At 45.0% G+C, this 23,773-nt stretch overlaps 1 protein-coding gene across 2 annotated transcripts in view; it reads right to left on the minus strand.

Moving 5' to 3' along the window:
- INTS9 (integrator complex subunit 9) overlaps positions 1 to 23,773 on the minus strand; it is a 61,858-nt gene that overhangs the window by 8,500 nt on the left and 29,585 nt on the right. For both annotated transcript variants that reach the window (XM_048296610.1, XM_048296609.1), the window contains exons 10-14: positions 20,709 to 20,889; positions 18,443 to 18,503; positions 11,479 to 11,650; positions 6,561 to 6,685; positions 5,515 to 5,682 (exon numbers count right to left, since the gene is read on the minus strand). In XM_048296610.1, the coding sequence (XP_048152567.1) occupies positions 5,515 to 5,682; positions 6,561 to 6,685; positions 11,479 to 11,650; positions 18,443 to 18,503; positions 20,709 to 20,889 (707 nt within the window). The remainder of the gene's footprint in view (positions 1 to 5,514; positions 5,683 to 6,560; positions 6,686 to 11,478; positions 11,651 to 18,442; positions 18,504 to 20,708; positions 20,890 to 23,773) is intronic.

Below are 23,773 nucleotides of genomic sequence, written 5' to 3' on the forward strand. Positions count from 1 at the left end.
ACGGTACAGTCTGCAGTTTTGAGCAATGAATTAAAGCTCTTCCTTTCCATGTGCATGTTCCATGTGCAACTGCTGGACCAGGGCTCCAGATCAGCAGGAGGAACCTCATCCCCAAAACCTGGAAACCAAATCAGAAAGACACCAACCAACCACCAGGGAATAACCCTGGGTGGGATTCCAAGCAACAGAACTAACTCTAACCACTCAGTACTAACTCTAACCACTGCCTCTTTGCCAATCCTGAGCCAAAAATGCAGTTTAAGGAGTATTTAAGGAGTGTAATGAAGTAGATTTATGGCTGTTTAATGAAGCTCTTCCCCAGGAGCCTGGGAGCAGGCAGGGAACAGTTGTTTGAGGAATTTACAAAAGGATGGTGGAAAACAGAACCAGCAGAAGCAGAAATTAGGCTTGGATTTGAATGAAAAACGACAGGTAGGGGAAGCAAGGACATGAAATATCTTCAAAGTAAAGGCAGTAAAGCTTGCAGATGCAAGAGATGAGTCATTTGAAAGATATAAAAATGGCATAAATCAAAATATTCAAAATATAGTAACCATTTTATGGGTCAGAATGTCAAGTCAGGATGGAATGTTGTTGTTGAAGCTGACTGGGAAGAGGGAGATGAGTGCCTGGCTAGAAGAGTGTTATCTTACAGCCAGCCATCAAAAATGAAAGGGAAAACAAACCTAGACATTAATGTAGGCAGGCAAAGGCAGGCTGGGAGCAGAAAAGCAGATCTGAGTTCCATCTAACTAAATAGGACAACCTGTGGGTAAAACCAACCACAGAAAAGGTACAGCAACAAAAAAAAAAAAAAAGGCAAAGAGAATGAAGGATAATACATTCCAAGCCCACAGAAGAGGGGAGGAGGGAGGAGAACTCTCTCAGGCTGAACGGCCCGGAGAGAAAGGACACCAGAGTGAGGTGGGAGACATTTTTAAGGAGAAAATAGAGGCTGCACTGAACTCTGCTGATGAAATCAGGAGGATTTATCAGCACTGGTTGTGGCTTTGTGTAAGGAAAGGTTGGTAAAAGCTGGGAAAGAGCAGTTTTGGTGGAACGTCAAAAGGTGAGGTCCAACTCGCAGAGAGACTCCAGGCAATTCTGCAGTGAGCTGGGAGCTGGGGCAGGGCTGAGCAGCAGAAGCAAACAGGTTTTATTTCACTGACTTTTCGTGAAGCTGAGGCACATTGAGCCAAGGGGGAAGAGTCAGGGACAAAGGAACACGGAGGTCAGACACTGGATAATGTGGGGGCACCAAAATGAGCTGAGGGTGGGAAGAAGGACAGAATTCAAAACTCCTTAGTCCCTGAAACACAGAAGGAAGTTGGAAAGGTGAGGTGAAAGCAAGGAAAAGAAGTCAAGATGAAAGCTCCTTAATTATAACAGCTGTTTTTCTAATTCTTCTCTGCAGTGGTTTCTGATGATTTCACTTTGTGTCAGGCTGTGCCTTGCACACTGACACTCTCCTGGCTGGGCTGTGTCCTGAAGAACTGACAATTTGAGTGTTTTAAAAGCACAGAGCCCTCAGTGAAGTGTCTGCTGCCGGCACCGAGTGATCCGCACCATTGTTCAGCTGTAATTAAACTGGAGGCACTTTATTTGCCCAGACACTGCTGTTTAATTTTATCTGTTTGCTCCAGAAAGTGTTTTCCATTTTCCCACCTTTCTCCTGTGAGCAGACAATGCCTAACCAATTTCTAAGAAGCTGTCTTTTTTATTATTATTATATATATTTTTTTTTGAAAGTGAAAAGCAGATGCTGAGAAGAACAAATTATTGGAAGTGTAAAGGTTTTTGCACAATCCCTGGGAGAGCCATTCCAGCCTGATGCCTTGGGACTGTTAAAACCTCTCTCCAAACAAAAGCTGCTGTGAGTGTAAATCTCATTATGATACAACAGGCCTGCCTGCCCTGCCTTTGCTCCTCGGTGAAGTGTTTGAAATATAGACAAGGTCCAGCAGTAGAAGTAAATTTCCATTAGTCTGACAGGCCAGGATCTGAATCACTGCAAGTTTTGGGAAGGAAATTTCACTCTACCACAGCATCAGTCTGCACTGACTGGAGCCACGCTGAGCCAGCTCCTTGGTTCTCAAAAGCTGGAAGAATCCAGGCAGAACTTTGAGCTGGGAAAGGGGCTGGGGATGTCAGGAGAGGGCCCTGCTCAGGACTTCATTGCAACAGCCATTCTTTTATGAGACTTTCAGCTGTACTTCACACACAAATCCCAGCCCTGCAGCAGATGCAGCAATTACTGGTTTTTCCAGGGTGGATTTCATCATTCCATTTCGGTCTAACATGGTTTTGACAAATAACAAGCCATTGCAAGGTTTCTAGGAGCTATAGAACACCCTTTTCAATTGCCACTTGAGCCTTCACAGAACCCCAGGGCTTGTGGGAGCCCATATGAAACAAATGCCCTTTCCCTGCAGCACAGAAATTCCTATATATTCAGGAACCCTAAAGTACTGAAAAGGGAACATTAAGCAGCAAATACTCCCACACCAGGGAGCCCCATCCATCATGTCTGAAATCCGTCTTGCACAACCCACTCAGCAGAAGGGGAAGCTGCATCCAGTTTTTACCAGGACCATGTAGTTCCCTTAAAAAGGAGCAAGATCCTCTTTGGAAGATGATTTGCATATCTTGGAGCTGGGGAATGGCATCCCATTAACAGTCCTGAAGCACAGCCTTGCTCTCAGGAGTCTTTTCAGAAGCTACAGACCAAGCAGCTTTTGCAGTGAGTTGTGAAATGCAGCTTTGGAACCAGGGAAATCCCAGAACGCATCAGATTGGGAGGAACCTTAAATCTCATCCAGTTTTACCCCCTGCCATGGGCAGGGACACCTTCCACTATCCCAGGCTGCTCCAAGCCCCGTCCAGCCTGGCCTTGGACACTTCCAGGGATCCAGGGGTAGCCACAGCTTCTCTGGGCAATCTGTGCCAGGGCCTCCCCACCCTCACAGGAAGAATTTTTCCCCAATATCCCATCCATCCCTGCCCTCAGCCATTCCCTGTGTCCTGTCCCTCCATCCCCTGTCCAAAGTCCCTCTTCAGCTCTCCTGTATTCCTCCTTCAAGTACTGAAAGGTCATTCCAGAGCCTTCTCTTCTTAGGCTGAACAAGCAGCCTGAAGAATCCCTGGATATGGAAAATCATGAGATATTTCTCCTCCCTGAGCATGGATAGCTCTGAAATTAGGACTCCTGTGTGAATATAATTGGATGTTATTTGTTAGAGGAGTGGAAACAAAGGCCATTTCTGTCAATATTCCAGGTTTCTGCTGGAACTCTCCAAGTTAAAGGGAAGGCATTAGAAATCAGCTCTCTTTTCCCAGGCTGGTGAATGCCACATTCCCTACAGAGCACCCTTCCTCCCAGCAGTTTTGGGAAGTGCAGGGAGAGCTGGAATCCAGTCCCTTCAGAGGCTGACACAAGGGACAGGCTCTCGTACAAGGCTCAGTTCCACCCTCAGAGTTTAGGGGGAAACCCAAAGCTTCAGTGGAATTTGAATAATCGGTGAGCCCCAGGCTGGGTCCCTGCACTCTGAACTCTGGACTGGTTTCATGCTGGTGAATGGAAGCCACGTTTTACCAGTCTCAGGTTTAATAAGATCCAATAAAGACACAATTTTCCCAAACAATTAAATATACATGCCAAGATGGAGCTGCAGCCAAGCATATTTTCTAATTAAAGCCCTCTCCTTGTCTCCAAGCAGTGGGCTGGGCAGGCTCCTCACAGAATTGGTGTGAAATGGTGGCAGTGGGTGCTGTGGGCTGGATGAGGGATTTGTTACGTGGGTCCCAGTTCTGCACTTCATGTTTGGCTTAACTAAAGGATGCTTCCTCCTTCTACACTCCAATGAAAAGTCACTCAATATTCCAGTTTCCAAAGGGCAGTAATGCCTGCTTGCAAAAAGCCACTGTCACCTTTGCTCCAAGGACACATTTGTGCTGATTGGATTGTCAAAAAAATATTTTAAGCTCGTGTCTGTCAGAATATGGGTCACCCTTTGTAATATGGGTACATTTGGGTTTGATTTATGGGGTTAATAAATCATTAATAGATGTTGTGGGGATAAGTAATCCACATTTTAGATGGCTACAAGCAATCCATTAACCTGCTGGGCTCCTGTTGCCTGTAGGAATTAACCATTTATGGAAATTGTTGGAATACAAATGAGCCTTTTCACTGCTTCTTTACCATGAGTGAAAACTGATCCTTAATGGGAGGGGTACTTCTAACAGCAGGTACAGTTGGGGAAGGAGAAAGAGAACTCCTGGCTCCTAACTCCCAGGTTCTGTGGATCCTTTCCATGGTCCTGGGGCACTAACTCAAACTGCTCTGTCTCAATTTCTTCATATTTAAACTGGATGTGACTGGTTGCCTCACTCACGGCAGAGATCACTTTTTGTATTGTGAGATGGGATTTTCTTGCAAAGGACAACTCGCCTGAACACAGTTTTTGCTTGCTCACAATCACGGAATCATGGAATGCTTTGGGTGGGAAGGGACCTTAAAGCTCATCCCATTCCAACCCTGACACCTCCCACTATCCCAGGCTGCTCCAGCCTGGCCTTGGACACTGCCAGGGATCCAGGGGCAGCCCCAGCTTCTCTGGGAATTCCAGCCCAGCTCCTCCCTACCCTCCCAGCCAGGAATTCCTTCCCAATTTCCCACCCCAAACTCCCCTTTCCCTGTGTCCTGTCTCTCCATCCCTTGTCCCAAGTCCCTCTCCAGCTCTCCTGGGGCCCCTTCAGGTGCTGGAAAGGGCCTGAGGTCTCTTCCTCAGGCTGAAGAACCCCAAGCTCTCTCAGCCATTTTTGTTTTCAATTCTCATTAGTTTATAGAGTGAAATTATCTCTCAAAAATGCTTCTTTTCTAGCTCCCTATTTGACAGAATGTGCTTTCATGATGAGAGTCAACTGTAAATCCCAGCCACAAGACATCTTTAGGACAAATATCTTTAGTTCTTGAGGCTGCACCTCCAGTCTTGGGGACAGTTCTGGGCCCCTCCTGACAGGAGAGACCTTGAGGGGCTGGAGTGTGTCCAGGGAAGGGAACGGAGCTGGGGAAGGGGCTGGAGCAGCAGGAGAGGCTGAGGGAGCTGGGGAAGGGGCTCAGTCTGGAGAAAAGGAGGCTCAGGGGGGACCCTTCGGCTCTGCACAACTCCCTGACAGGAGGGGGCAGCAAGGGGGGAAGAAGGAACAGGAGAAAAGGAAACAGCCTCAATTTGTACTAGGGGAGGTTTAGGTTAGATATTAGGGAAAATTCCTTCACGGAAAGGGTGCTTAAGCATTGGGAGGTGGAGGAGTCCCCCTCCCTGGAAGTGGCACTTGAGGCCACCCTTTAGTGCCAACCACGGTGGTGGCGCTGGTTGACAGCCGGACTTGATGACCTTAAAGACCTTTCTAACCACAACAACTCCGTGATTCCATGACTTTACAGAGGCTGCTGAGCTGGAATTCGGCTGCGTGAGCAGGAACCCCCCGTGCCTGTGCCCTGCAGGGACTCACGTCGGGCATGATCTCGATCTTCTCGTAGCGGCGCTTGTAGGGCAGCGTGAGCACCTCGGCGCGGCGGTAGGACATGGCCGGGGGCTGGCAGTCAATCATCAGGTCCGTGCGGTGCGACTGCGTGGGAGGGGGCTGCGTGTACTGCTCCGGGCACACCACGTGCAGGGGCTGGAAAACAGCACCGTGGAATTCCCATCAGCACTGGAATAAACTGCTCCAGGGGCAGGAGTTGTGTGCAGCGGCGAGCCGCCCGAAATTTGTGTCTTTAGTCATCACTTTGATATCACAGTTGCAACAAGGAGAGAAAAACTAAAAATATTAAATAGTTTTTTCTCCCAAATCCTTGCCAGATAAACTGGAAGCAAATGGCAACAGTGGTGGAGAGCATCTCAAGAGTCAACATGTGAGGATGCAGAAACCTCGGCTGTCAATAAACAAGGCTGCAAAAACAACTCCTGGAGTTTTCCAGCAATATGTTAACAAAGCATCAACAGGCTGGTGGCCACTGCAGGATATAAGGAAGCCAAAGGAGAAGCCAGTGGCCTCTACAAGCTGCTCTAGAGAGAGCACAATACATCAGCAGTGATGTGGAAGGAGATGTTTATCCAAACCCAGGCAGTGGCAGTGCTATCAGTTTGCAGTGACAAGCCAGGTCACAGAACAATGAGATAAAGGGATCCAGGCATTGTTAGGAGGTTTGGAAGAATGTGTATTTCAGAGTTCAGAAAGATGCAACACAGGGAAAAACTCAGCCAGAAAAAAATGTGGCTATTATTTTAATAGCTGAGTCAGAAAGCAAATTTTAGTAGAAACAAATGGGATAGGCCAGTAAAGCCCCAAAGAGTCGAGGGGGACAGCAGGTACTACAAGAAACCTCTTTTTCTTAGACCTTTTCTAAAGCAGAGCTCAATGCCGTGTCCTGTTCATGGAAAAAAGGGATCTGGGTGTTGTCTCAATTTTTGGTTAATGCAACATTTGCTCACCGTTCATTTATTTATTTCAGCTGTGTGAAGAAACATAAGAAAAGGCAGCAGAAAATTCATTACCTGGACTTCTTTGAGTAATTTAGACACCTGAATAAAATTGAGTCTCGTGTCAATGGGACAGTAAACACATTTCATTGCCAAGGGCTGATAGGGAGCCAGGGCATCCAGGTAAGAGAAATCGGGTTCTGGAAAGAGAAATGTTGCAAACACTCAAAGCCCATTAACAACAAAGATGGCCCAATTCCTCTCTGGTTCCAGCCTAGCCAGAGCTGTTGTTCAGTGTTAATTCTGTTCCAAATTTCTCTTCCCTTCCTCCTTCCCCCACCCATTATTTTCAATTAATTTGATGAAAATTACGCCCACAATTAGTCTTACCTTAATCAAGCAACAGAGCAATACTGTTTCATTTGAACACATTATTGCATGCTTTTTAGAACAAATTTAATCAAGACAAAAACATCATCTCTTATTTTTAATCAGCTCCTGTAAAGGAAGGCAAAATGTAGACATTTTGGGTCTTGTAAGGTAATCCAAATGGCAAGTTGGTTTTCACTATGACAAAAATGCAGCATGAAGGTCATATCTTGATATATAAATATATATATTTATTCTTTTGAATCTAAGAGCCAGGTTTAGGCTGGTGGGAACCCAAGGATCCTTTTATTACTGGATTAGAGGTTTGCCAGGATAAAGTCAGGCACTGAATGAGCTTTTACTCCCACAGAGAGTAATAAAACATTGAGAACACTACAGAAAAAGACTTTGTTTTTGGTGAATGCCAGTTGTAGATCTCAGGTGACACTGTAGGATTCAGGTAACCTCTTGATTCAGGGGGTCACCAACTAATGGTATGGAAAAGATGATGCCAATCCTATCTACCTGACAACTGTGGGGATGGATGGCATAAAGGGAATGCTGGAAAAAAAAAAAGAACTGGTATTAGTTTGATAAGTACAAATTGGGGAAAAGAGAAGGGGATGCATAAAAGCCTCATCTGCTGGATGATCCTGAACCACAGGGCCTCACAGGACACCAGGCAGAGTGAAGTGCAGTTCAAGCCTGGCTGGAACACAGCAGGAGGAATTCTCTGGGACCTGCTGAGGCTGTGAAAGGATGAGCTCAAAGGAAACTGAAATTCAAAGACTCCAGTCTAGATTTAAAGAGCCATCTAGGATGTTCTGACATGGCAGCAGAGCACAGCACTGGTTGGATTCCTCATGCAGACAGCAAGAAAAAAATCTCCTTCAAACCCTACCAGAGGAAGTTCAGCACCAGAGTGATATCCAACAGAAAGACAAGTTAATTGCTCACCTAAAAATCTAAAAACCTCAGAATCTGTTGCTGGCCACTGAGCACAACGTGGGGGTATTTACCCTGAGAGAACAGAACATGGCACCAGGCAATGATTCAAATGTTTGGAACTGCCAAAGGGATAATTTTCCCAAGTTTAAAGGAATTGTCATAGTAGCGGCCTGGGAACACTAAAGTGAGAAATATTAACAAAAAATGAGAGTTGTGTAAGGACGTGCACATGAAGCCATGAATCCACAAAGATGAAATAAAAATTACACTGGTCAAAAAGCCATATTAGTTAAAAGCAGATGTGGTGGTGGCAGTGAAACAAAGCCTAAAAATATCGATGTAAAAATGGCATTTTATGTCAGTTAAGTTTAATAGCAATGAATAGAAGTTTAAAAAGAGGAATACTGAGAAAGTTGGTAGCTGAAGAATGATCAGTGATCAATTAGGGTTAAATCAGAAAAAAGTCATTAGGGAAAAACAGAAAGCTTAAGTCAGGCAGAAGTTCTCTGCTGGAGATGTGCCATGAAATTGTAAAAAGTTTAAAAAGTTACCAGAAGGGAGATTTTCCATCCATCTGGGGTTGTGGAGGACACAGAGATTTGAGGCAGCACCTGTTCAGCATTTCTGAATCAGCAGGTTCAGATAATGTACACATACGGATTTTTGGGCTAGGAATCCCATATAAAATCCAGTCCAAAGCCTCTCTGAACTACTCATAAGGACAGGAGAGCCTTGGAAAAGGGAGAAATTCTAATGAAGAAATCCTAACACGGGACTTGGAAAATTTAGAATGTTAAAAACACAACTTGAGCTGGGCTCACAGGGAACTCATGTGACACACAGGAACTGCTGTTCTGAAACCACCCAAAATCCCAAAGTCACCTGTCTGGAGGCAGAAAGTGCTTGTCAAGGACACATATTGACTTTTCCTGACAGAATCACAGGTCTTTAGCTTTTCCCCCAAGACTCCTAATTTACTGCTGTGTGACACTTGAGTTATAAAACCTTCCACTGTACGGCACTGACGTGCATGAGATGGTTTTAACATCTCCCAGGGAGCTGGTTTTTAAAGAAGACTTCTTTATACCATGTCTTCTCCTAGAATTTCTTTGTGGCTCAGTGGTATTCGATATTTTTAATCAATAATCTCCTCAATACTGCTCCAGCAGTAATGTCTGCAGGTGACACCAGCCAGCAGAGCAGCACCACAATTCCCTCACAGCCAGGTCCTGGCTCCTGGCTGCTTTAATTTATATTCTTGTCGTTGTTTTTTACATTGCAGATTGGAAAGGTGGAGACTGACTGGTTCCTGTGGAGTGAACAAGCAGTACTCACTAACAATGCAGGATGGTCTGTAGTTTAAAGGTCCTAATTACCAGAAACCAGGAGTTTTTCACAGGAAAAGCTACAACATCATCTGCTCTCACACACTGCTCCAATGGGCCGGGGTTCTTTCAGAACCACAGGAGATTTTAGCTTAAAACAGAAAAGCAATTTAATAATGGAAATCAAAGGCAGCAATGGAGGTGCTTCAGATTTTCACTGGTACTAAGAACAGAAGAATTTAATCTGCTAGGAATTTCTATAGACATGGATCACAGAATCATTTAGGTTGGAAAAAAATCTCGAAGGTCATCAAGTCCAACTGCCAAACCCAGCACTAAACCATGTGGTTTTGTTCCAGCTGAGACAATCATAAGAAAATAGGCCTAGGATAGACAGCCATAAGGCAGTAGGACCATCCTGCCCAGGGGATGTGCCCACAGACAGAGACAAAAGCCATGGATAGATAGAATTTAGGAAAAAAACACCACAAGCATCTGGAATCACCGTGCACTCCAAGGTCACCCCACCTAAAGCAGCTCTCAACTGGAGTTTCACTAAGTACAAACTGGGAATGAATCTCCAAGGCCACTACTTGCTGCACCCCCAGGTTGTTAGGAGTGACATTTAGATGCCTTAACAACCTGCCAGGGCCAGCCTCTGACAGAAGTGCTCGATTGCCTCGGTTCACTGAAGGATTAGGACCTCACACAGAAAGGTCAATTGGCTCTCTTTACAGAAGACACAGAGTAAGAGTTCTTGCCATTAAAGGCCAGTTCCTGACACCCTGGGCAGCACATTCACAACATGATTAATGCCACTTGTTCCCTGAGGATTCATGGAATGCACACCCCAGCAAAGGCTCTGCACATCCAGGCTTAATTGAAGTCCTGACTGGAGTAGAATTCACTATTTCCAAGATATCCATATTGCAATTTTACCCAATTACTGTAATTAGGGCATGTCTCCTGAACTGCCTCAAAGGTCAGGAGGGATGGGCACTGCAGCAGCTGTGACCTAAGTGCTGAGGTTCCTTGCACCATTTCCCAGCACAGAACCAGTCTGGCTTTAAGTTCCCTGCAGGAACCCCCTTGTATCTCCCCTCTCATTGAATAGGGTTAATTACACACTTCAAATCTCCCCAAATTGGCTTAACAGTACCATGATACCATCACACTTTTTGGTGCCAATATTGTGAAAGAGTCAAAGGGACTTGCTTGTCACTAGCCTCAAGTCTACAGTTAAAAGAAGAAAGAAGGAAAGAAGGAAATAACCCTTTCCCAGCCCTCTTTTCTTCAGAAGGTTTTGTGCTTTCCAGGAGCTTTCCTGTTCACCAAAAACTGGAGGAAAATAAGCTTAACAGTGGGATTCCATCCCACCCTTGCTGTGGGAGTAGGTTTGATCTGTTCCTCAGGGCTCTCCTCCTCATTTCTAATTACTTTTTCCAAAAATCCACACTTTTTTTACCTGGCTAAATCATACAGAACACACCTCCCATTATCCCAGAGCTCCTTATACACAAAATCAGCAGTAAGGACCTAAAGGATCACTCTTTGCCTTCTCGTATCAGGACAATGGCCACTGCAGGGCTCTGTTTGGGTGACACATCAGGTATAAATATACCTGCACAGAACCCCAGCTCGAGGGAAGGCCTTGAAGGATTTTTAATCAGGGTCAGCACTAGAAGCAGATGGAGAGAAGTGGAGGAACTTAAAAGTCCTGTTGAGCACTGAGAAAGGAAACGGCTCCCCTGGGGAATGAGCCAGAGCTGTACCTTCAGCTACAAATGTGTCTGTCAGCCCAAAAACATCTGCACAAAGCTCAGCCCAAAGGCAGAACAGCTCAGATCCCTGTGCCAGGGCTGTGTGGGGTGCCCACTTCTGGGACAGCGGAGAGGACAGAAACCTCTTTAGAAACATTGCCTGATGAAAGGGCAGGAGAAGGGATGAGGAAAGGTTTGTGGTTCCAGTGGAACATGGAGAAGAAGTGTTTCTCCTTTCTGACCAGCAATCCATTAGGTCTTGCCTGGGTTTAACTTGCAGCCAGCTGCTCTTAATTCAAAAATTAATTTCCTGTAGGCATTTCACTGCTGTGCGTAACAAAGATTTTGCTCAGTCGTGGCAGGAATGGACTCTGCATGGCAAAGGTTGGCTCTGCAGGGCCACACTGAATTAAATGGCACAATAATTACATTTGTCCCTGCAGCCAGTCCCGGGGCCTTAATTTAGATAAGCTCCTACTGAAGTCAAAAACTTCTGTCCCAGAACAAATGAGTAAAGCCCCAGGGATGTGGCCACACTTAACCAGAGTGCACAAGCTGTTAATTTGATAATGATATCAGCATTTTACTTACCTGTGAATATAACAGTGTTCAAGCTGGATTTTCCCCAGAGCTCCATGAAATGCACCACATCCCCAAATCTGAGAGAGGGATGCCCAGTGAACACAACACAGGGCTGCTTGAAGTCATTGCTGAAGTCTCCATGGATGCTGGGATAGTGTTTCAATTTGTTTGTCTGAATGAGCTGAAAGAAAAACAAAAATCCAGACATTACCAACTTTTCATGCCTCTGTGCAGTGTGTTTATTTACATGAGATTACAAATGTTCTACAATTTATTCCTCACTCATCACAGGGTCCCTTCCTGTATACCCCTTAGATTTTTCCAACAAATTTAGTCATGACTGTCGTAAATGTTATGAAAAGGAAGTCAGAGCATGGGGCCAGGTGCCTCCAAGTCCTTGCTCTCATTTCTTTGGTACCAGCAGGATGGTGACTGGGAGGAAACTCTGCAAACACTCCCTGCTTCGAGTTCCCTGGAGTGAGCAGAGTGCTCAGCTGCCAAATTCACAATAAGCTCCTTTTTCCTATTTGCCATGTCTGCAAAGAGCTCTGGGCTCATGTTTAACCTGCTTTTCTTGCATCACAGCAGTACCAGGCACTTTTGCCTTCAGCAGAATGTTGCAGAGCTTCCTCAGTCTAAAGGGTTCACACAAAGTCAAACCTGCTGAAAAAGAACAGACTTTCCCTTCCTGAACTATCTCTGAAACCAGTAACAAACATGAACTAAGATGTTTTGCAGACACAGTGCAATCAGCTCTGCAGGTGGAACAGATTTCTTTGCTAAGATGGAGTAGTTTATTTATCAAGGCACTTTTCGAAGAGTTATGCTTTATTTCTCCTGTCACTGTTTTCTAATCTGCAAAACAAGGTGCAACTTAAAAAGCAATTTAATAACCAGGCTGTGAAGCACTTTCATGCAGTATTTTGCAAGTTTTTGCTTGGCAGGTATATGCTTCCATCTTCAGCCTGAAAATAACTGTAAATACAGTTTAAAAAGCAAGGAATTTAACACATGGAATCACAGACTGAACAGCTGAGATAAAAACCAGGGAGATAAAGAGTGTGAGGGAGGGAATGGTGCTTCCTTTGTCAGCCAGTTTTTAAAGGAGGCTGGGCTGTTCAACAAATCATAGAATCGTGGAATGGTTTGAGTTGGAAAAGAATCTTAAAGCTCATCCAGTGCCACCCCATGCATGCAGGGACACCTTCCACTGTCCCAGGCTGCTCCAAGCCCCAATGTCCAACCTGGCCTTGGACACTGCCAGGGATCCAGGGGCAGCCACAGCTTCTCTGGGCAACCTGTGCCAGGGCCTCCCCACCCTCACAGGGAAGATTTCCTCCCTAATATCTCATGTAAACTTTCCTCACTTCAGTTTAAGGCCATTTCCCTTGTCTTGTGTTACTTTTTACCATAGCAGATCTAAGGTACCTGCATGGAAATGAAGAGAAGCTGAGAATTCTCAGCAACTTGTGCACCACAAAGCACCTCAGAATTCAGGTTATTACACAGTGCTGTAGATGCACGTGGATCATTTCCAAGTGGATCTTTGAAATCATGGAGGAAGTAGAAACTGGACTACACTTTCTGCAGTTTACAAGTAATAGAAAATTCCTATTTAATCTTCAAGAGGGAAATTGGAAAAAACCCATCCAATAACTGCTCTGGCAGTTGATAGGCACTGAATGTCAAAAACATTCCTGCAATTATACTGGTAAAGATTTCTGATTAACACATCTGGAGTGCAGGGTTTAGAATCTAAACTTAGCTTCAGTAATAAAAACTGCAGTTTAGCAGACAATGAGTAAAACAAATTTGAATCCATAAAATACTGACATTTAAATGAACTTGTAGGAAATGGCCTCAAAAAGCTTTTCCATGTTGTTTTTTTTTTTCCTTTTGAGGGATGCCAAGAGTCTCAAAATTCAAGCTGCAGAAGCAGTTTCAACTGGGTAAACTGGAAAAGGAGGATGATTTATATTTCAAATATTAAATGGGATGTGTGACATTCCAGGGGAAAACTCCTCCAGGGACAGGCAGATAGGTCATGGAAAGACATCTCTACAGCCAGCATTTATCTGAGACACTCCTGAAAAATCACGAACTGTTCTTCCAGCATCTTCTCCTTCAAATGATTTATATTTGTATGCAGCATTCAGATCTTTTGGACGATGTGAGAGCAGCACTGGATGTGGAAAGCAGTGAACAGCTCATTTCCCTGCCATACCTCCACAAATGTGTGCTCAGCAACATAAAAGCTGTATTTTCTTCAAAGCATTATGGAAGCTTCAAATCCCCTCCTACTGCTTTGTAAAGAGACACAGGATCTCTAATCCAGTTTTCAGGAGCTCGTTGGTGATGGTTCTTTTTTCATCTTTTCTTTTTATCTTGCCAGATCTTTTCTGATAAGTCTGGTGAGGCTCCAGAGCTCTGCTCACAATCCCTGACTCTCACAGGTGGACAGAGTAGGGGTGAGAGGCTACAAAAACAAGTTTAAAAACATTCTGCTCACTCTAGTGAGAAAGCAGCTGCTGGATTTTAGTGTCTACAGTAAAGTCTCTTTTAATCACCCCATCAAAAATATATGGAGCTGAACTTGCAAAACAGGTCCAGCAAAATTTCCCAAATCATTAAGGGGACCGAGTTGGTAATGATTTGTGCAGGTTTTTTGTATTTCCAGATGAGATGAGGTGTGTAAACAGGACAGCCTTCACTGTGCCATGGTCAGACCTCCAGCCTGGGCCAAAACCAATGCTTGGTATTGAGCCAGCCAATATTTAGGTTGAAAATTTTGTTTCTGGAGAGCACAAGCAACATTCAGAGCATTTTTTTACAGAAAGAACCACTATTGATTGAAAGCTTAAGAGATAGGGGCTGGTAAAGTACTGAATCAAGAGTGAGAGCTGTGTTTTTCTGAAATCCCAAATGGTTCTGTTTCCCTTTAAAGCTGTACACTTGATTTACAGGGTCAGCAACTGCTGCTATAAACAGGATAAATCTCCAGAGCCTTTGTGTACCCTTTGTTGAAGTGAGCCAAGATACGCTGATATTTACTCTGTGTGTGTGTGTGCTCTGTATCCAGAATCTGGAACAGATGTGGCTCCTATCAGGGAATGAGAGATGCATTTATTACTTCACCTCCCTCCTTCCCTTCATCAGATCAACACTAACAGGGGCCTAATCCTATCACAGAACGTCCAGAGTTGGAAGGGACCCCCATGGATCGCTCAGTCCAACTCCTATATGATAATATTTACAGTACAATTCTATACAATACTATGAAACAAACCATAATACTACACAATCACCTGATTCCAGGTATTTATTTAAATGTGTTATGCAGGAACTGGTAAATGGTGGAGGGTATCAAAGATGAAGAAGACAAATTCTGGTATTTAAGACCACAGAATCAATATTACTCCCACCCTGGTGCTTTTTTGAGTCAGGAAAAAAGGGTTTTTGCAGCCATTTCTTTTCGATGTTGCTAACAGCATCCTTAATAAGAGCACAGTAAATCCAAATTCTCCCTCCACTGGCAAATACTGATCAATACAAATTACCTCTCAAATTTTATTGTTGCAGACATTTAGAGGAGTCTGGATTCACTTATTGTAGAGCCTGAAATTGTCCATGTAAAGATCGAACAGAGAGGAACAATTCAGCTACAACAATTGAGCCATTCTTTTATAAATATAAAGCCTCTACCTCCACAGAAGGGACAGTGCAGAGTGTACATGCCATGGATCCTGTTAAATTTATCAAGGAGACCCCGAATTCCTCATCTGGGGATGTGCTGGGATGGGATATTCCCATATGGAATTTGGTAAGACACCACACATTGGTTCTGGGATACCAGAATAACAAATCTGAGCTAAACAAATTACTGGTTTATGCTCCACAGCATTTCAGCAAGGCACTGGGGAGCTTCAATCTGAGCCTCTTTAGACAGATGATCCTTGGATACAATGGATACAGGACCTTGGAAGTGAAAACCACCCCCTGCTTTGCCAGCCTTTATTGACAACTATTTGGGATCTCCAGTTCTTGGCTTTGCAGTCACAGCAACTCTTCCCTCAGAAAAACCTTTAAAAAGAAGCTCTTTTAGTTTGTGCACCAGTAAAAGGCTGCAGGAGAGACTTCAACAAGAACCTGGACACTTCATTTTTATTAACTTCTGCAAGAACTGATGTCCAAATCCATCCCTCCAAACCTGAAGCACTTCAGCCCACATTCCTTGCTCCTAACAGAGGGTAAAGTATTCCCTGCTCACTCAGACTGGATGTTAGGAAGCAAACTGCCACCACAAGAACTGTACCAGGACCGTGGAGGTGCAGATAAGATGAACATCTACTGCTCCATTAAAGTGGAATTAAACAAGGAGGGAGAAATGTTTTGGGTTCTCTGCAGAGCTGAACATGTGTCTGGTTTTATTCAGCAGAGCAGAACAAGGAATGAGTTCAAAACACGCAACATAAATCATAAAAGTGGAAAATTTCCATGCAGAGACAATGCAAAAGCTTCAAACAACTGAGTGTAGAGAGTAGGGAGAAATAAAAATAGTAATTGTAGAGACAATGAAAATGCTTTTATTTATCCTCTTGTGACAATAATAAAGGCATAGTTAAGTGAAATGCCAAATACAATCACAGCTGATTAAAGGAAGGAATTATTCTGTTCTACTCCACATCAGGCACTGCTGGAACTCATTGCTGCAAGGGACAACATCGAGGATTTGGGGGATTTTTTGCCTTCTTTGTTTTTAAATCTTGCTGTTTATACAACTAACAGGGACATCAAATTTCAGGACCAGCAGCATGCTGGGCTGGGCTTGTTCTGTGGATAATTAGAAGCTTATTTCCTGGCCTGTCCCTCTCTGATGTATCATGCCAGCCATGTCATTAATGCTTCCTAAGAAGTAAGAGGCATGTCTGAGTAATTCCCTATTTTCCTCCAACAACTGAGCAGTTAAGCACATCTTTTCACGATGGGCAATTTCAGCACAGGTTACATTGCACAAGCCTAGCATTACTTTGAAAAAAGCCAAGCAATTCTCCACTAACAACATCTCCAACAGAAACCATCATTCACTGTCTGTTTCTGATACTCATTAAAAATCCCCTGAAGTGCCAGTAAGCAAAGCTCCTGCCTGCATGGGGGGGTTGTGGAGGCCCAGGATTGTGCTGGGAAGAGATTTTCTGGATGTTTCACACTGTGTGAATGAAATATGGTGTCAGGTGTGAGATTTTGGAGATTTAAGAAGGAACCCAAGGCACGTGCTGAGCACTGGGGTCCTGGCATGGATGTCCTGTGGGATGTTCCATCCTGCACCTGCAACACGCACGTTCCTCCCTCTGTGCAGGGAAGCTGATCTGGGATCCACTGCTGGGAGGTCTTTCCTGCATAATTACCCTGATCTACACATGAAGCACATGAAGCAGCAAAGCTGCTTCAATAATTTGGCGAAATCTCACTATCAACAGGCCCCAAGAGAATATAAAACGTCCTAGGAATTAGAGGACAGAGTTATCACTCTATAAACACAAAGACCCATCATATAAGATGGGTTAATTAATCCAGTCTTTGACAGCTGCATGTTTGGCTTCTCATTTTTGGATGGGTTTTCACTTAAATCTGCCAGTTCCAGTGAATATTGTGAACCAGAATATGGGCTGTCAGTGAATCCAATGACACTGTGGATCAACAAGGACACCCCAGAAAGCAGGGATGGACAGAGAGCAGAGTCAGCAGCAAGGCTGCAGAGCCTTGTGCTCAGAGAATTTGGAATTGATTTATCAGTGGGAATGAATTTCTTGATTATAAAACAAGTGGTGAACAGGTGGCTTGCCCTGCAGTCCACATTATTCTTGGTAACAGATTATACATAATTCACTGCACATCCTGCTTGAAACACATTCAAGCATCTGGAAAGAGTGAGGGCTCCTGGTCAGATCCTACTCCCAACAATGCCTTTGAAGCACCTACAGATGATAGATATGATGGGTAATGGCAGTTTCCAGAAGAAGTCCCTGGATGAGATATCTCAGAGGAAAAAAATACCCAGTGTCTGTGAAAGCATTGAATTTCTGGGCTCTTAAACCTGCCATGTTCACTCTGCACATCTCATCAAACAGTTTGGACCACAGCAACTAAAGGAAGCAGTTTTCTGGGTCAATGTCTTAACAGGAGTAGGATTTAGCTAAAATTCTCAGTCCTGTTTCTGCCTCTTGTTTACTTCAGTGGAAAAACAACCTGTTCCCAAGGGAGAACTTCCTGTCCTGATATGTGAGATAACTCTGAAGGCATCAGTTATACCACTTTTATATAATTTCTGGTTGGCTAAAACTTCCCCTCAAATTATTATTCTGTTGCAGGGAGGATCAAAATCCCCTCACCACACATTGCAGGGAAATCCTCCAAATTCAGAATCCTCATTCCTCTTTGCTTCATTACAATGCTCAAATAATTTCATTTAAAATTGCCACTGACAGCACTCAGTGCTGCAAACTTTAGATTTTGATACAAAATCTCTCTTTCAAGATACCATTCCTCCTGCAGCAGACATGGTGCTTGCTTTGTTGAGGGAGGAAGGAATTGGCATGACTAAGCTGGCTCTGATAACAAGCTCTTAGTTTCACAGACTTGGAAATAAACTGCTTGGACAAAGGGAATGCTCGTGGTTGCAGTTGATAAGAGCAAACATCCCACACCAGATCTCCTTCTGCGGGGGAAGGAGTGAACCGGGCCAGCCTGTGCAAGTGATAGGATGGAATAAACAGGGTAATTTTGGAGTTGAGGGAACACCATCACTCATTCCTCCCCCATGCTCCCAAATTCATCACAGAAAGCAAAGGGAAAAAAACACTTTTATGACAAATTAAACAAAACTTAAATAGCTGTAGAAGGGCTCATCAGAAAAACAACAGCTACGCTGTGTGGACTGTGAGCCAGAAAGTAAACAAGATTATGGTTAACTCACCTCAGCGTGGGGAAAAGGAGGTTCTGGAAGATACACCTTTGTTTGTTTGTTATGACACAACCTTTAAAAGAAAAGGAAATCAGCCGGGTTAGAGGTGCAGCACATCCTGCAGCATCTGCTGCCATCTACTGTTACACTCCTGGAGAAAACCGGTTTGGGATCTGAGGCACCAGGTGCAAAATCACCCATCCGTCCTGCTGCTGCCAGGGCTTCTGGTTAGAGGACCAACACCTACAGGACACAACACCTCAACCACAGCAGGATGGCACAGAGAAGGTGCAAGGCAGCTGAAGGTAATTCTGTACACACTGGAATGGAGCTCCTGAGTTGCTCAAGACAAATCTGGAACTCAACATCCACAGCATTTCCTAGGCCAGACCTCAGCAGTTTTTGCAAAGCCAAATCATCTGTCAAGAGAAAAATTCCACTGCCTCATCCTCGGCAGTGACTTGGTCCTTTTGCTCACTCTAATCCAATTCCCCTGTGCATTTTATTATTGCAGCTACAATGCTGGTAAACTACCTCTCCCCACGGCCCAGGGCTCACTGTGACCTGGCATTTTCCATCAATCACTTATCTTTAAAACAGAGATACTGAGAGCTGTTGATGAGCTCTACCCAGGCTCCTGATTCATCCTATTACAGCAGCTAAAAAAAGCTGTTTATCAGAGGTCTGGGTGACGTGACAATGATCTGCAGTGACACTGTCCTGGTGGCTTTTTCTGGGAAACACTGCCTGGCTCATACTTGCACTATATTAAAAAGAAATGAGCCTGGGTCAAAGTAATTTTGATAAAGTGTAAGGGATACTAAGACCAGAACATTTCCTTTAGCTGGGTAAAGAGTAGAATTACAAGGCTGGAATCCCTGAATAGCAACCACAGTTCTGACCCCAAACCTCTATTTTACAGATCAACCTTTGCCTCCATTTCCATGTAAATTCACCAGATTTCAATCCTCTTTACAATTCTCCTGAGGGATCAATTCACACAAGATTTCCAGGACCTGTCTTTTCTTTCCTGAACTCCAAAATCCAGAGAGGAAGAAGAGAAAAGCTACCTTACTGTATTTAATATTCTAGAGCATGTCTCCATTTGTAAGAATTTGGGAAGTGGTTGGGCTCTCCTCTCCAGGGCTCACAATCACAGAATGGTTGGGGTTGGGAGGGACCTCCTGAGATCATCAAGTCCAAGCCCTGCTCAGGCACTCTCAGCAGAGCAGATCATCCAGGACTGTGTCCAGCTGGATTTTGATACCTCCACAGCAAAGTCTCCACAACCTCTCTGCACAGAGGCTGCAGAATCACAGAATCATGGAATGGTTTGGGTTGGACAGGACTTTAAAGCTCATCCTGTTCCAACCCCCTGCCATGGTCAGGGACACCTTCCACCATCCCAGGCTGCTCCAAGCCCTGTCCAACCCGGCCTTGGACACTTGCAGGGGTGGAGCAGCCACAGCTTCTCTGGGCAACCTATGCCAGGGCCTCCCCACCCTCACAGGGAAGTATTTTTTTTTCCCAATATCCCATCTAACCCTGCCCTCTGGCAGTTTAAATCCCCTACCCTGATGGAATTTCAGGTGTTTGAATTTGTTCTGCCAGTGGGCCTCGCTGAAGAGACTGAACCCTCATCCTCATTACTCCCCATCAGGTGTTTCTACACGATGATAAGATCCCCCTGAGCCTTCTGCTCTCCAGGCTGGAGAGTCCCAGCTCCCTCAGCCTCCCCTCATCTCCATGGCCCCGTGCTGGCCTTGTTCCAGATATCCCACATCCTTCTGGTACTGGGGAACCCAGAACTGGACAGGACACTGCCCACGTGGCCTCAGCATTGCTGAGCAGAGCAGGACCTCCTCTCCTGACCTGCTGGCTCTGCTCTGCCTCATGCAGCCCAGGACACTCCTGGCCTTTTCTTGCCACGGCTCAGCAAAATTAAGCTTGAAAACTCTATTTTGCTTAGCCAGGGACACGTGGTAGATTTTGGGGGGCTAAGACTTGCAAACAGGCACAGCTAAAACTCACTGAAGTCAGGAACATAATTTACTCATTAGTGTAGGCACCAAAAAGCAGAGACTGGGTTTGCACATTCTATAGGAAATCATCCTTCCCTAATTATAGAACACGTTCTTACACCCACCCACCCCGGTGACTCGAGGAACGTGCTCACAATCCCAATCAGGTGTATTTTAGAATCTGTCAGGTAGAGATAACCTGCACCTGCCTCTTCCCACAGCTGAGGCTGCACTTGGGGCTGCCCTGGGACACCTACCACTCAGCAAAGATCTGGGAGAACTCCAGGGAGCTGTTGGCAACAGGTGAGATGAAATAAAAGGGGACGTTGGAGAGTCCTGCAGAGTCAATGTACTGATAGAGGCACTCCAGCAGGTCGTAGATCACTCCAGAGGGGTAACAGGGAACCAGCACATTTCCCCCATTCCGGACAGTCATGGCTGAGGGAGAGACAATGAGACAAATCAATTCACTGGGTTCGTATTTAAACTTTTAATAAATTTCTTTCATCCAAATATTAAATAAAGCAGCTTTTGCACGAATTAGCACAACAAACTATGCACAGGAATTGGGAAGAAAACCGCTGATTATTAAATACATTTATTTTCTGTCTTCTCCAAGCTCAATGAAGCGATTCCACTCCTTTAGCTGGGGGCACATGACAGCCTGAGCACATGGAAAACTCCTGACAGGAGAGGGCGGCCGTGCACTGGCACAGGAGGATAAAGAGTGACACAAACCACCTCAACATCAAAATAAACCTTGCTCCGTTCCTCAGCTGTCCCCCAGAGGGGAAGGACAACAGCTCCCAGGCCTCAACCAAAAGCACTGCACACGGTGAGCTGTTCTGTGCTTGGATTTCAGACGAAAGGCTGAAGGTTGTGGTTACTTCAAACAGCCCTCAGAGCTAGAAATGGGTGATGGAATGTTTGTCCTTTTTAAAAACTCTAAATATTTCTGTCCTTTCCATATAACAAGAACAATTTAAAACTTGCAGACAGCATGGGACTAGATAAAAATGAGGAGAAGAAAAAGGAAAAATAAGTTTACTCTGTAATTGAGACAGATCTGAGCACAATAGCAAAAGCAAGCAGAGAGCAAACATTGTGCTCTTTTGGCAGAATGAATTACAAAAATGCTGCACCTTCTGGGAAAGGAGAAATATTTGTTCAGCTCAGTGAGCAATTTCACCTGTGGTCATGGGGTAAAACCATCTATTTTTAATAGCAGTGCAGCAGCAGTAACATGACACACCAAGCATTCCACAACAAGCTGTGGAAGAGCCTGAAAATACAAATATTGCATCCCCCCAAAATCACTTCCTTCATTTCTATTTCTTGCTGAGTTTTGTTGGGGTATGAATGTAGCATTTTAAGGGTCTTTTTGCCTCTGATGGGGCAAAATCTTCCTCAAGGAAGATTTTTCTGGCTGAATGTTTTACAGAGTTCAGGGAGAGGCCCAGCCTGGTAGGATTTTTCACATGCATTTGTGGTTGTTTTACTCCTTGTAGCAGTCAATGCCTATGACATGGTGCTATCAACAACTGGGGATAAACAAGGGGCCCTAGATCACTTGTAATACAACTGCAGGGTAGTGGATTTATTTCTCCAGGCCATATACAGACTATACCATCAAAATATTTGTGGATATGAATAGCAATAGTTCACATTTGTCTAGAACTCGAGATGTTCCCAAACATCCCAGCAATGTGTGGCATTATCCCCCTCACATGAGCAAATCTAAACTGTCCCAGCTGCAAACAGGACGTGAAGAGAGCATTGAGGAGGTTAAGAACAACATTTTCAAAGCCATCTGGAGGTGGAAGTTGAGGCTTTGGCTCCAGGACCCGAATTTGCATTGAGTCATTACGCACCCAAAAATGCTGCAGAGGAAAGGAAAGCACCTACACCCACTGCAGCAGGAATGGTGCACAGGCCAGGGATGGGATGCAGAATAAAGAATGTGTTGAGGCCACAAAAAATGTGAGCTCCATTCCTTGGCAGTGCTTTGCCCTTGACTGGAGGCTGGGTGCCCACCAAAGCTGCTCTATCACTCAGCTGGGCAGGGGAGAAAATGTAACAAAAAGCTTGTGGGGAGAGTTAAAACCGAGGAGGGATCAATGACTAAATTACCATCATGGACAAAATTGACTTGTGGAAATTAGTTTAATTTATTATTCCTCTCTCCACAGGGCACAGGTCCTGCCAGGACCCTGCTCCAGTGTGGATTTCCCATGGGGTCACAGCCTCCTGCAGGCGTCCCTCTGCTCCAGTGTGGGGTCTCCAGGGGCTGCAGGTGGATCTCTGCTCCCCCATGGGCTGCAGGGGCACAGCTGCTTCTCCCTGGGCTGGGAATCCCAGCTCTGGTGCCTGGAGCAGCTCCTGCCCCTCCTCTTGCACTGCCCTGGGGGTCTGAGGGCAGTTCCTCACATATCCTCACTCTCCTCTTCCCTGGCTGCCATTACTCCTGCACAGTAACTTTATCCTTCTTTGCTGTTATCCCAGAGCCTCTGATGGGCTTGGCCTTGGCCAGCAGTGGGTCCATCCTGGAGCCAGCTGGGATGGGGGAAACTTCTGGAAACCCCTCACAGAAACCACCCCTGTAGCCCCACACTACCAAAACTTGGCCATGCCAAACCCAATACAGCCTGAATTCCCAGCTCTCCCTTCCTCACAACCACTGGTTCTCTGGAAACCTCAAGCCTTTTCTGCTGAAAACAAGCACAAGTTCAAGATTCCTGCGGCCACAGAGGAAATATCGGAGGGTAAAGTCTTGGAGGAGGTGCCAGCTTGAGTTTCTGTCCCCAGCAAAACTACAGAGCTGGTGAGCAATAATGGATATAAAATCACAATCTAGGGAGTGGAGAACGGTTCCAGCCAGGTGCCCACCAGACCAGGGATCCCAGATTCCACAAAGGGATAAGAGTTTCCTCCCAGCTTCTGCAAAACAAGGGGGAAAACCTTTCCAAGCATATTGCTTTCCACACAAGCAGCAGGTCCAATATGGCTCTCTGCAGCATTACAAAGTTGTCAGTAAGAGGACACATCTATCTGAAAGCTGTTTAAAGCCCAATTTATCTCGATGACTGATGGATGCTCTCTCTTGATAAAAGTTGTATAATAATCTTGGCATTTCAAATTTAGTCTCCTTCAGTAGCTCCATAACAAGTTGTACAATTTACAACTCACAAAGAGATCCTTGCTTTCCCAACAGCTGCCACCACAAGGTCAAGTTGGCACCTAAAAAGCAAACTGTGCTCTTTTCTGCTCTATAAACACACACAGCCTCACACTCACACAAAATATCACCAACTGTCCCCACAGA

The sequence above is a fragment of the Corvus hawaiiensis genome, chromosome 3 (assembly GCF_020740725.1).
Source record: "Corvus hawaiiensis isolate bCorHaw1 chromosome 3, bCorHaw1.pri.cur, whole genome shotgun sequence".
Lineage (NCBI taxonomy): Eukaryota > Metazoa > Chordata > Aves > Passeriformes > Corvidae > Corvus > Corvus hawaiiensis.